Below are 14902 nucleotides of genomic sequence, written 5' to 3'. Positions count from 1 at the left end.
CCCCTTTAGCATCAATGACGGCGTGCAGTCTTTTGTAATAGTTGTCTATGAGGCCCCAAATTCTTGCAGGTGGTACAGCTGCCCATTCGTCTTGGCAAAATGCCTCCAGGTCACACGTTTGAGATCTCCCTTGAGTGGCTCGATGATATTAAGGTCAGGAGACTGTGATGACCACTCCAGAACCTTCACCTTTTTCTGCTGTAACCACTGGAGGGTCAACTTGGCCTTGTGCTTAGGGTCATTGTCATGCTGGAAAGTACAAGAGTGTCCCATGCGCAGCTTTCGTGCAGAAGAATGCAAATTGACTGCCAGTATTCTCTGATAACATGCTGCATTCATCTTGCCATCAATTTTCCCCGTGCCTTTAGAGCTCACACACCCCCAAAACATCAGTGAGCCACCACCATGCTTCACAGTGGGGATGGTATTCTTTTCACTATAGGCCTTGTTGACCCCTCTCCAAACATAGCGCTTATGGTTGTGACCGCTCTATTTTGGTCTCGTCACTCCAAATTACAGTGTGCCAGAAACTGAGAGGCATGTCAAGGTATTGTCATTTGTGGCATTGGCACATTAAAGGCTTTTTTCTGGCAACTCGACCATGCAGCTCATTTTTTGTTCAAGTATCGTCGTATTGTGCTCCTTGAAACAACCACACCGTCTTTTTCCAGAGCAGCCTGTATTTCTCCTGAGGTTACCTGTGGGTTTTTCTTTGTATCCCGAACAATTCTTCTGGAAGCTGTGGCTGAAATCTTTCTTGGTCTACCTGACCTTGGCTTGGTATCAAGAGATCCCTGAATTTTCCACTTCTTAATAAGTGATTGAACAGTACTGACTGGCATTTTCAAGGCTTTGGATATCTTTTTATATCCTTTTCCATCTTTATAAAGTTCCATTACCTTGTTACGCAGGTCTTTTGACAGTTCTATTCTGCTCCCCATGGCTCAGTATCTAGCCTGCTCGGTGCATCCACGTGAGAGCTAACAAACTCATTGACTACTGATACACAGACACTAATTGCAATTTAAAAAGCCACAGGTGTGGGAAATTAACCTTTAATTGCCATTTAAACCTGTGTGTGTCACCTTGTGTGTCTTTAACAAGGCCAAACATTCAAGGGTATGTAAACTTTTGATCAGGGCCATTTGGGTGATTTCTGTTATCATTATGATTTAAAAAGGAGCCAAACAACTATGTGATGATAAATGGCTTCATATGATCACTATCCTTAAATATAAGACAGTTTTTTTTTATTTTTTTTTTTTTTTTTTGCATGATCAGTCATATTTTCAAAATCAATCCCAAAATTTCACAATTTCTGTCAGGGTATGCAAACTTTTGAGCACAACTGTATGCATGAATGAATCACAATTCACAGTAAGTCCAGTAACATGCATTCAGAAAACATATTGGTTCAATTTTGACTTCATCTAAGCACTAAAAGTCTGACAGAGGTTGCATGCGGCAGGCATTAGGTGAAAGAGTTGCCAACTTCCCTTCTGCCGCTCGGCATATACTGTCGCTCCGTGAAGGTCACCTCAAGATCTACACATCAGATCATGTTGTATTTGGGCTTGTTTTAATCTGGAGCATCTGCTTTAATAATCATTTGAGTAATATGTTTCGTGAAAAAAATACAACAAATAAGCCACAGCTGTTTATAACATGTAACTCTGTGTGCTTGCACATACAAATTAACACATTTTGGTCACATTTTTAGAAACTTGTTGTATTCTGTTCATTCTTTAACGTTCATGACTGTTGATCAAGGATATTTCTGAAATTTGCAGCACCATTTGCTATGCACAAGATTTCTGGTTCCCGGACTGAATGTTTTTATGATGGCTGCAATGAGTTGAGTCTTTCAGAGTAATCCTGTTTGTTGACACAATAATGTTATGAAGGACTGAATATTTCAACTGCTCACATTAAATACTTCAGATAATACTTTAAATCGGCAGTTAATGTAGTGGCAAGTAAACATGATTTCCTTGAGCGCATCTGTTTTATTTCCAGAGTTATGGCCGATTTCAGATTTACCTGCCCTGAAACGTCATGTAAAAAAACCAAACAAACAAGAAATCACCCATTTAGACGGGAAGAGACATTCTGACAGACATGTAAACCACGGTTTGTTGTGTTTGGCCGTTTTACATGTCAGTCAGATGGTCTCTTCCTGTGTAAGTGGGCGGTTCTTGGCCAAAATATGCTGCAGTATGTGCTGGACTCTGAGACACATATTTATATGTCAGAATGTGGTTCTCATCTTATGACGGTATGTGAATGATTGTGTTTGTTCAGGGCCCGTGTCTCACCATAGAGGAGTTCCTGGTGATGAGTATGCAGATAAGGGCCGGTCTCGCCACCGCAGTCGCAGTCGCAGCCCTGTTCGCCAGCCGAGAGAGCCCAAAGCAGAGAGCAGTGACCTATGCCAGAGACCAGGTTACACACTCAACATAACATGAATATCACATTCACCACATTTCAGGAACATGTTTAACCACAACAGATTACATTTGGTGGTAGGTCTAAATTTAGAGTGCCACCGGCGGTTATGCACGTGACATTAACATATCAACTTACATAAAAGACCTTACAAAAACTTGAAATAAATTCCTGAAATGATGGCATTTAATGATTATAATAAAGTATTAGATCTTTAGTAACTGTATTGGGGATTATTTATTATAGTGGCGCATTCATTTGCCATTTTCTAGAGACTTGATTTTGCGTATTGTTCTGGTAACGGTGTGTTCACAAGATACTAAAGCCAAATGCACACCACAAGTGGATCAACTACATGTCCATTCGTCCCCGACTGAAGTTACAATTCCTAAATTCCTTCACAAACTAACACACTGGAGAGTTTATTCGTGATAACATGTCAACAAACGACATTAAAAGAATGAGCTTGCGCCTGTTTATGCGCTCTTTCGAGAACTCGAGCTCTGTTGTGCATTCACTGCCTTCATAGATTCACAGATTTAAGTTATATTATATTAATGTCTTTGATATAGCTGATTAAGCTCATACTGCATATGGGCTATATATATATATATATAAAGACGCGTTTGAAAATGGGTTATTAAAAAGTGCTTCAGTTTACTGGGGCTCATGCACGAGGCAATCCTCACAATACTCTTTCAACAAGTTGAGCTGTTCAAGCTCTGTTGTGTGTTTGCTTCATTGCAGATGTAAATTGTAATAATCTATTTATTCTGTCGAAGGCTTGTTTATCTGATGCGTTTGAAAATAGGTGATTATAAAAGCGCTTCACCAGGGATCGGTGCTTTCATCTCTGGACACGCAGCTTAAACGAAAAAAAAATCCTCACAATCTTCAAACTGGATTATTTGAATAAACAAGGTTTTATTCCATAAGATTTTTCTTCTACTAAAACATTGTCAGTGCATTGGTAAGATCTTGCAGTGTTGTTTATTTCTCGTCATATTTTCATCAAGTAAAATGGTTAAAATTACCCTCATAATCTCATCATTTGTAAACGGAAATGAGCCCAGTTAATGTCTGTAACTGCTTTAATAACCAATACTGGGGTAAAATAGAAAGGAGCACAGGAAATTGACTGAATTCATTCACCAGAAGCCTTTAGATCATATTTTGGATTACTTCAGGGCGTTTGCACGTGTCCTGGAAAACCTGGAATTTTGTGATGTAGTTTTCCAGTCATGGAAAATTAGAACCATACCTAAATGTCCTGGAAAATATTTTAGTATAATACAACTGTTTGACTGTGTTGCTAGCAAGGTTTTCGTTACATGTACAAAAACATGGTAACGATTGGGATTCGGAATAGGAGTCACATACACAAATTTGTATCGTTTTGTCACTGCCGCAGGCTGCGCATTGTGAAACAACATCAACGGTTTACTGTCATGAACAAATCCCTGTCACATACTTTCTCTGCTCATCTGCTGTCATCTCTGCTTTGCTCTGATGAAATTGTTTAAGTATTGAAGATTTTTTCGTCCAAAATTACTCTTGTGTTAAACATAAAAACATTTGAATTATAAACTTTACACAACGATGATGGTCGGACCACAGATTTTTTTTTTTTTTTTTTTAAACGAACTCGCACCCTGAGTTGGCATCATGGTGATTTGGACTTCACACCTCGGGATGTGAATTAATTTTCACATTTTCAATAATTAAATGATCAGGGTCTGCTTATACCGCAGTTACCACAGGTAGTGTGGAAAACACGGACTGAATCACAGAATCTAATCTTAAAAATAACATTAGCTGTAAAATGCAGAATATCATGGAATATGACATATTTAGACAAAAAAATGAATTTTTAAATGCACAATCTAATTTACTTCAATTTATAATCTGCAAGTGACGTGCGCTTAAATGTGTGAAGCCGCTCATACACTGAAAACACCTCATCATGATCATCACACGCACTCTTGTGTTTGTGAGATGACAGAGAGCAGAGCAGACTGAAGTGTGCAGCACATACAGACTATGTATTTGTTTAATTAAATCACAGCTTTTCATGTAGTGAACTGTGGAAAAACTAGTCAAAAACACACAGTAATGGCAAAATAAAAGCCTGAGTTAAATGGAGCAAATGTTTTTGCTTAAATATTTCACTTGTTGGGAGCCTGAAGTGTCCTGGAAATGTCCTGGATAATTGTGCCTTGAAAAGAGTGGGAATCCTGTACTTATGAAATTGGATGTTAGGATAGGGGAGACCGGGGCTGGTTGTCTCATAGGCTGTATCTCAGTACTGATAAGATTTGGAGTCAAAAGTCCAGTTTGCACAAATGTTTGTTTTCTCTAGCAGAGATGTGTATGTTGCTTTCAAGCACCTAGTGCAAAACACACTCGAAGGAATAGTTCACCCAAAAATGATCATTTTCTCATCATTTACTAACATTAAGCCATCTCAAAAGTGTTTGTGGAACATGATCACAAGATCTTTTGAAGGATACATGTGTTTTTGTCCAAGTCAGTATTTGGCAAAAAAAAAATCTTATTTGAGCATCCCAACCTTTCCAGCACTGGAGTGAGTTTGGGGCGGAAATACTTGTTTGTCTGACCGATTGCAGATGGGAGAGAGTGTTTGGTGTTAGTGGCACAGAAGTGGCACACCTCAGCTTTGATATGAATTGTGTTGTTGTGTTTGCAGTGCGAGAGGAGAAGACCGATGATAAAGATCTGCTGTCTGATCTACAGGACGTTAGTGACAGTGAGAGGAAGACCTGCACACCAGAGTCATCACTGGGTACATCTCTCTCTCTCTCTCTCTCTCTCTGATCAGATGTGGTTAGTGCAGGGGTTCTTGATAGAGGTGGAAACAAATATCAATATGTTAAAGTATCGTGATATTTTTCCTTGTGATATTTTATTGATATCTGCACGCCAAATATCAATAGTATTGTTAACATTTTTCCACATTAATATTGTGTTGATGGGGAAAATGTTTTCTCTTTGCCAAATTGATTTAGGTATTCAACAGCAGTCCTTTAGAAGGTGCAGTTATCATGCTTTACACATAATCACCCTCCCTTACTAAAATGTATCACGATTTTAAAACCTTTTAGATGAAATCAAATATACTGTAATTTTGTGTATTGAAATTGTGCTGTAATCAATAATGTTTTAAGTGTTTAGGCTACTATTGTATTCATAAATACTATAATTTATTTTTTAGAAAGACTAGCTACATTGACCTAACAGAAATTGGGAGCTATTATGGTCTTATATGCTTATGGCTTTGCGTTATACATCGATATTAGGAAATAAACTGGCCTTGTTTTGTAAACTGGCACTTTTATATGAATTTAACAATGCATTTGATTTGGAAAGTCAGATGAAGACGAATGAGAAACATTGAGTGAAGTATTGCAATATATCGTAGTTTTGACTCGCAATACACCAAAAATAATCGCAATAATATCGTATTGTGACCTATATATCGATATTATATCGTATCACCAGTTACCTTGTGATTCCCACCCCTAGTTCTCTACCTTTTTTAGTCATTGACCTGGTTTAGTTGTTGAGTCACATAAAAGTTAAGAAGACATACCTATTAAAAATGAACCAAATCACATTTATTTTCCTCAGCAACAGTTATTTCTCATATTTAGGTGTGTGTGTGTTGTCAGGCTCTGGTTCGGGCTCTGAGGATGATGGTGAGGAGAATGATGAAGAGGAGTCCAGCAGTCAGAGTGAAGGAGATGAAGATGGTGAAACAGCATCAGACTCTGAGGCCTCCATACAGAGCGGAGGTTAGTGTGCAAACACACACACACCGAATTAGTAGGTTCCAGTCCAGCTCTGAAATCAGATCGGATAAGCTGCGTTGTAAGCTGGCTTTAAAATCGCCTGCATTTGCATCTTTATGTGCCAAGTCTACAATATCACCTACAAACTAATAAACTGTATTACTTGGGGGAAGAATTGTTGATTCAAGATTTTGTGCTGCAACTGAAGATTATTTTCATAATAGATTCATTGGTTAAATATTTCTTAAAGCGTCATTTTATTTCCTGCATTTGAAAAATGCATGATTTTATGCTATACATTATGTACAGAAATGTTTAAAATATAAAATGTTACTATATAAATTACATAAATTTTTTTTTTTCCTTTTTGTCTTCAGTTTTTATGCTGCACGACCTTCTCTGAACATAGCAAATGTAACTGTAATGTGTTTATTCTTTAAATATATAGGACTATGTGTTATTGTGCCTTTTAAAGGAATATACTTCAAGCGAAATCAAAGAACAAATGTTGTGATGTCATTTAAAAAAGAATCTGGCCAAAACAAAGGTGTTTTTGAGTTAGCTGCAGTGGTTCGAATGAGCTAGCTAGTGCACATCTATAAGAAAACTTTGAAGCGGCTGTTAAACACCTTCTTACTGGAATTGGTCCACATCATCGTGGGTGTGACCTGGAGCTCCACCTACTGTGACTTTTTGGTTAATTTCTTCACTCAGTCGAGATCAGTCAACATACAGTGCATTCATAAAGTATTTAGACCCCTTAATTTTTTCACATTTTGTTATGTTGCAGCCTTATGATAAAATGCTTACAATTATTTATTTTTTTACATCAATCTACACTCCATACCTCATAATGACAAAGCAAAAACCAGATTTTTGATAACTGCAAATTTATTAAAAAGAAAAAACTGAAATATCACATTGGCATAAGTAATCAGACCCTTAACTCAGTACTTAGTTGAAGCACCTTTGGCAGCAATTACAGCCTCAAGTCTTTTTGGGTATGATACGGCAAACTTTGCACACCTGGATTTGGGGATTTTCTGCCATTCTTCTCTGCCGATCCTCTCAAGATCTGTCAGGTTGGATGGGGACTGTCGGTAGACAGCCATTTTCAGGTCTCTCCAGAGATGATCGATTGAGTTCAAATCCGGGCTCTGGCTGGGCCTCTCAAGGACATTCACAATTGTTCCTAAGCCACTCTTGTCTTGGCTGTGTGCTTGGGGTTATTGTCCTGTTGGACGGTGAACCTTTGGGCCAGTCTGAGGTCCTGAGCACTCTAGACCAGGTTTTCATTAAGGATATCTCTGTATATTGCTGCATTTAGCTTTCCTTCAACCCTGACCAGTCTCCCCTGCCACTTAAAAACACCCCTGATGATGCTACCACCACCATGATTCACCGTTGGGATGGTATTGCGCAGGTGATGAGTGGTGCCTCGTTTCCTCCAGATATGATGATTAGAATTGAGGCCAAACAGTTAAATCTTCATTTCATCAGACCAGAGAATCTTGTCTCTCACAGTCTGAGAGTCTTTAGATGCTTTTTTATGTCTTGCACTGAGGAAAGGCTTCCGTCTGTCATAAAGCCCAGATCGGTGGAGTGTTGCAGTGATGGTTGTCCTTCTGCAAGTTTCTCCCATATCCACACATGATCTCTGGAGCTCAACCAGAGTGACCATCGGGTTCTTGGTCACCTCTCCTACCAAGGCCCTTCTCCCCGAATTGCTCAGTTTGGCTGGGTGGCCAGCTCTAGGAAGAGTCCTGGTTGTTCCAAACTTCTATTTAAGAATTATGGAGGCCACTGTGCTCTTGGGAACCTTCAATGCAGCTGAAATTGTTTTGTAGCCTACCTCAGATCTGTGCCTCGACACAATCCTGTCTCTGAGCTCTGCAGGCAGTTCCTTTGACCTCATGGCTTGGTTTTTGCTCTGTTATGCATTTTCAGCTGTGAGACCTTATATAGACAGGTGTGTGCCTTTCCAAATCATGTCCAATCAATTGAATTTGTCACCGGTGGATTCCAATCAAAGTATAGATGCATCTCAAAGATGATCCAGTGAAATTCGATGCACCTGAGCTAAATTCGTCTAAATGCAGTTGATGTTTTTAGCTTAAAGTTCTCCTGTGCTTTCGACAATTTGGGTTGTACCTTTAACTACTTCAACTCGTCTCAGCTATACAGTTAAAGTCAGAAATTTACATGCACTTAGGTTGACGTTATCGTTGGGCCTCATGTATTCAGATATAAGACAAAGGCAGGCCTACACAGAGTCGTAAAGCCTGACTGAGGCCTACATACAGTCATAAAACCTTACTGCGCCACAATCAAACAAAGGGAGTCCAAAACAGACTACAAATCCCATGTAGCCTTGCTGACTTTACACCTATGTGTGAAATTCTTAAGGATCGAACTCTCCGCTTCTATTGGATGAGGCGCCTGACAGAACGCGCCCTCAACCGTGACGTCATTGGGAGTAGAAAAACCTCTGAGATCTTTCTGTGCTTTGCTTCCAGCAACATTACGTGCAGTGTCTAGATGCAGCTCATTGCTGCTCTCAGGTGTAACCTCGTTGCACACGGAAGTACCATGCGACATGGAACTTTGGCCATACAATCTCCATCTCGCTGGACGAGTTGAGATTTCTCCGTGTTCCACCGAACATGCTAACGGATCCGAAGGAGACCGATGAGCAATCTGCATCTTCACCCATTTGCCTGCAGAAGTGAAGATAGATTTCTCTTCCTCCTTCAACCGAGTCGACTTCGCTGTTTTCTCCACCAGCCCGCCGAGAATCAGCCGCCGTACCATGTTGGACTGTTGTGTATTTCCACCATCGTGGGTGAGACCGGCACACTGAGTTTATCCATTAAAGAACCAAAGACCGCGGGACGGTTTACAAGCCGTTCACCGCGTCTCTGAGTGAAACAAACAGTTGCTTTCTCTCCCACGATCGCGAAACAGGCTTCGGTGCCATCTCCCTCTCTCTCTCGTACTAACCGCACACACACGCGACCCCTCACAAACATACCCGCACACACATTTGGCTAGTAGATAACTTGCCGATAAAGCTCAACTTTGCCCCTAAGTTATCGTACAAGCGGAGACACGTTAAACAGGCAGACGCCATTAACCGGCTTCTCTCCGCCCACATTTGCGGCCATATTCTCTTGCAGGAAATCTTGCGTGACATACTCTCCACGAGAGCCACGTCCTACACATGCGTGCACGCACACACACACACAACCATTCTCACTCACACACACACACACACACACACACACACACACACACACACAACTTCGTCATGTATTATAGGCTTATTTTGTTACCATATCTAATCATGTTACTGTTTAGTTTGTAGTTGGAAGTCAGAAGTTTATTGACTACATTGTATTGATTATTAATTGATATTACTGCATCAATGAACTTTGTTATACTTTAAAGAGAAGTGTTTTGGTTTGTTTTGCATACACCTGTGTAATGGGCTGGCAGGGGATGTCAGTGCTCGGATTCAAGCCTTCTATGTTTTCCTTTTGAATGTCGATGTTCTCCGGATGTCGACCTTCCTAAGAGAACAATCCTATATTGTTATACTGTCTGGTTATTAGTCCCTGATTCCAGGGTGGTGCCCCGGTGATATCAGTCCTTATTAATATTCTATTGAATTTGATAATTGATGGTTATCTTTGATGATTGTTGATTTAAAGGATTAAAAAGTTAACACTGTTTCTAATCAATGTTCTGTTGATTTTAATAATTAATAATTATCTTTGATAATTATTCCTAATAGCCAAACCCGCTCCTGAACGTAGCGCACAACATTATTAAAACTCGTCATTTAGGACATCTGCTTTGTGCATAAGTAATTTTTCCAACAATTGTTAACAGACAGATTTTTAATTGACTATATCACAATTCCAGTGGGTCAGAAGTTTACATTCACTAAGTTAACTGTGTCTTTAAGCAGCTTGGAAAATTCCAGAAAATGATGTCAAGCCTTTAGGCAGTTAGCCAATTAGCTTCTGATATGAGGTGTACTGAATTAGAGGTGTACCTGTGGATGTATTTTAAGACCTACCTTCAAACTCAGTGCCTCTTTGCTTGACATCATGGGAAAATCGAAACAAATCAGCCAAGACCTCAGAAAACAAATTGTGGACCTCCACAAATCTGGTTCATCCTTGGGAGTAATTTCCAAACGCCTGAAGGTACCACGTCCATCTGTACAAACAATAGTATGCAAGTGTAAACACCATGGGACCATGCAGCCATCATACCGCTCAGGAAGGAGACGCATTCTGTCTCCTAGAGATGAACGTAGTTTGGTGCGAAAAGTGCAAATCAATCCCAGAACAATAGCAAAGGACCTTGTGAAGATGCTGGAGGAAATAAGTAGACAAGTATCTATATCCACAGTAAATTGAGTCCTATATTGACATAACCTGAAAGGTTAATCAGCAAGGAAGAAGCCATTGCTCCAAAACCACCATAAAAAAGCCAGACTACAGTTTGCAAGTGCACATGGAGACAAAGATCTTACTTTTTGGAGAAATTTCCTCTGGCCTGATGAAACATAAATGGAACTTTTTGGCCATAATTACCATCATTAAATGGCCTTTTTCCTCCAAACATAAAGGCAATGCTACCAAATACTAACAAAGTGTATGTAAACTTCTGACCCACTGGGAATGTGATGAAATAAATAAAAGCTGAAATAAATCATTATCTCTACTATTATTCTGACATTTCACATCCTTCAAATAAAGAAGTGATCCTAACTGACCTAAGACAGGGCGTGTTTTCAACAATTAAATGTCAGGAATGGTGAAAAACTGAGTTTAAATGTATTTGACTAAGGTATATGCAAACTTCTGACTTCAGCTGTATGTGCCAAATAATTGCATATCAATATTTGCTGAGAAAAGCCCCCAAATAAAGAATGAGTTTAATATGTAATCATTAAAATTATTATTAATATATGATAATCAGCACCATAAACGGCACATTTTAGGATGGTGTGTCAAGTGAAAAGGTAGTTAATAAAACACGTCTGTGACCCCTGCGTTCTTTTGTGCTTTTGTGCAGCTGTCTTTGAATGCAAAAGCATGTCATCTGTGAGCATGTCAGGCTCCTTATTCTTTTTGTGCTGCCTGCTCTTGTTTTTTTGATGAGGTGTGATGCTGGTACAGCCCACTCTTCCCTGTGTCTGTGGTACAAACTGTGGCTGTGTTTACTGACTGCCCTCTGCTGAATGCAAAACGCAAAAACATCAAGGCTTATTAGAAATTACGTACGGGTCAGATGGCATAATTATTAGCCTAACATTTATTTTTTAATTTTTTAATTATTATAACACGTTAAATCGGCAGCGCTAGGCTCTGTACACAGCCAGAAAAATATCGGAATCGGGCCGTGGACAGTTTGTTTGTTAAGACTTTGAAGCACTTTCGGCCTGCCAATCATTCTGCACTTTCACAGGGCAGCTTGGAGCGTCAGTTTGACAGTTGTCTATCATGTGAGACATTAGTACTAGTAATCACAATTTCTTTTGTCAAATATAAAAGCACATTAGTGTGATTGCAGGTTGCTGACAGCAACATAGCCATTCAGCAAAATAATGTATATTTTAGACTGTGTCTGAAGAGTGTTGTGCTTTTCTCAGGTGACTTAAGTGATGATCAGTCAGATGAGGATGAAGAGGACCGAGAGAATGGAAATCACATCCCACCACGTGAGTGATATCTTACACTTCTATATTATAAAATATCGTTTTGCTGCCATGAGGTATGTAATGACTGTGTGGCAGTTCCAGAGTCGCGCTTTGATCATGACTCAGAGGTGAGCGGTGAGGAAGAGGAGACAGAGGAAGGTGATGATGCAGTAGATGTTACGCCACAGTCTCAGACTCACTCAGCCACTCCAGATGACAACTATATCCCCGAATCACCTCCCATCTCACCTGTAGAGCTGAAGAAGGAGCTTCCCAAATACCTGCCTGCTTTACAGGTACTCAAGCGCACATAAAGCTTTTCCTCAAACTAAGTGAGCTACCTGCGTAGACAGCATTTAAGAGCCATGCAAAGACTGTCAAACAGCAGGCAGCAAATTTATGCTGCATTCTAAGATACCTTCTTTTTGCAAATTTTTAGACAGCGTCGCATGCATCTTGCGTCAAGATGGCAATCCCAGAATGCACTGTAGGTCTGTGTCAATACTATCAAATATTGATATATTGTGATGCTTTTCATCATGATATTGTATCTATACTTTAGATCCCTGAATCAATATTTGTATTCAACTATTTCTGTATTCACATCATATCCAGCAGTTCAATAAAGATGAAATAGGTCATCTAAATAAGTGTAAAATTAGAGCGCATTTCTCAGTGCAGTCAGAGACTGAAACTGAGCCCATTTCTCTGGAGGACACGCTGGTCCTCACTCACGCTTTAACACCAGGACCATGCAAAAATACTGATTTTCTGACTAACCACGATCTTCCTTTGCTTTTATCGATATTGATTCTTAAAATCCCAAAAGCAGTCTTCTACTCTATGCGCAGCACTTTACTATGAGAGTATATCACTCACATATGTGACTTAAAATGTCTGTAATTAGCGACTGCCTGATAATATTTCAGATTTCACTCACTAGTTCAGCACAGAGTTCAGCATACTTTCACTGGGTGCTGAAAAAGTTTGGTTTGCCTTGTAATGTGTGTCCAAAGATGAGATCCACATACTCCATTTGTCATTAATAATGTCTCTTATAATTCACAGCTTATAATTATAATTTACAGCTAAATTTTGATTAAAAAAAAAACTACAAAGATAAATATTTAATTCTAATCGGACATTCGACTCCATTCAGGTTAAAGTCCCTGTCCTTACATAGACAGTACCGGGTTTTAGCATGTATTTTACATACTGATGTATATACTTGTAATTAGGACAAATTAGGCATCTAAACAGTAAACACACACGTGTAATGTTTTGACATCATATTTATTGATGGAATACATGACAGGGCTCCAGACCAAAAAAATTACTTAGGAGCCATTGGCTCCTGAACTGAAACTTTAAGGAGCCAAATGGCTGTTTTTAGTCGCCAAATCACATAATTGCTCTGTTTAGATTTAATATACAGTATATATAGTTCAGAAGATACGTTTGCATTCCCTTGTGTTTCATAATTTATACAAATATAAGAGATAAGATTTTTATTTAGTTCTGCTCTTCAGAATCTACATTACAGATAATTACATATAGTATGCATATAGTAGTGTGTTGTCTTCTTGAGCATCAGTGAATTTTTGCACCTTGTGTAAATAGTTGTGTACCTCAATTTTTTCAAAAATTTGGTTGTGTCAATAGCCGGATCTCATATATATATTAGGGCTGAAACGATTAGTCGACATATGAATCATATTATATGTGTCTCTGTGCGTTTCTTATCATTAAGAAAATTGTCAATATGCAGCTTTATTAATAAGAGAGAGTTTGGATGAGTTAAAGATGGATTGAAGTGAACAGAAAGGTGAGAGAGGGTAGTCTTCACCCCATTATACACTGCAACAAAATACGTTTTTGATTTGTTTTTGTTTTGGCTTGTTTTCTAATATAAATATCTAAAACTCCTTTAAAACAACGTACATTTACTTTAGCAGCTATACTGCAGAAGAAAAAATTGTTAAATATAATATTAAAAATCCAAATATTTTCAAATATCTAAAAATCCTTTAAAAAAGATGAATTCACCTCTGAAGCAGCATATAAGATATTTAAGAGAATAGATCTTGAATATAAGAATATTTGTCTTTACTGCACTTGCAGAAGTATAACCAAGTGAAAAAATACACTTCTATACAAAATACACTTATATTTAAGATACATTCTCTTAAAGCGAGTCTTATCTTATATGTTGCTTCTCAAGTAAATGTATCTTGTTTTAAGGATTTTTAGACAATTTTAAATGGAAAACAAGACAAAAACACTTGATGATAATAGGATTTTTTGCAGTGAATTTCTTTCCTGAATTAAACTTAATAAAAAGTATTTTTTCCCTTTAATTCAGTGAATGTCATTTAGAGTTATTTTTAAAAGATGATTTTGTCCTCTTTATTGTTAGTAAGCATGTTTAATACAACCTTAAGTCGGGGCACAAGCTGAATAATCGGTTATGAGCTAATGATTAATCGTTGCCATAATCGCAGAATAGTTGAATAATCGTTCTAATAATCGTTAGATTAATCGATTATCAAAATAATCGTTAGTTGCAGCCCATATATAGATAGATAGATAGATAGATTGTTTTAAATATTGCCTTAGTCTTTCTTTACTGTTACCGGATGGACGCAGAGACCACAAGAGTGCAAACTGAATAAAATCCCAGATGCAGTTTATTGTACCACTCCAATCCCAATCAACAATTACCAGAACATTAAAAAAGTGGTACATAATACAGGAATTTTAATTATAAAGAAGCCCGAAATACACTTGGGACTCTTATTTTTGAAATGTCTGTGCTCCCAGTTGTGAACACACTGACGGATGATTCACTGAGAAAGTGACTCTGATTCAATCTGCTAACCTGAGATCCTGAGTTCAAACCCTCAGTTCTTTTCGGGTGATTCATGAAAAAGACCCA

The 14902-nt window shown here is 38.5% G+C and overlaps 1 protein-coding gene across 3 annotated transcripts in view; it reads left to right on the top strand.

The window, feature by feature from the left end:
* The window catches only part of LOC127424011 (cyclin-dependent kinase 11B-like), a 41440-nt gene that overhangs the window by 4963 nt on the left and 21575 nt on the right, over positions 1-14902 (top strand). For all 3 annotated transcript variants that reach the window (XM_051668769.1, XM_051668771.1, XM_051668770.1), the window contains 5 exons: positions 2302-2442; positions 5153-5248; positions 6135-6257; positions 11920-11988; positions 12064-12263. In XM_051668769.1, coding sequence (XP_051524729.1) covers positions 2302-2442; positions 5153-5248; positions 6135-6257; positions 11920-11988; positions 12064-12263 — 629 coding nt within the window. The remainder of the gene's footprint in view (positions 1-2301; positions 2443-5152; positions 5249-6134; positions 6258-11919; positions 11989-12063; positions 12264-14902) is intronic.

Source organism: Myxocyprinus asiaticus, chromosome 33 (assembly GCF_019703515.2).
Source record: "Myxocyprinus asiaticus isolate MX2 ecotype Aquarium Trade chromosome 33, UBuf_Myxa_2, whole genome shotgun sequence".
In the NCBI taxonomy this organism is placed as follows: domain Eukaryota; kingdom Metazoa; phylum Chordata; class Actinopteri; order Cypriniformes; family Catostomidae; genus Myxocyprinus; species Myxocyprinus asiaticus.
The sequence above is the reverse complement of the archived record's forward strand: the minus strand, read 5'-3'. Positions and strand labels throughout refer to the sequence as shown.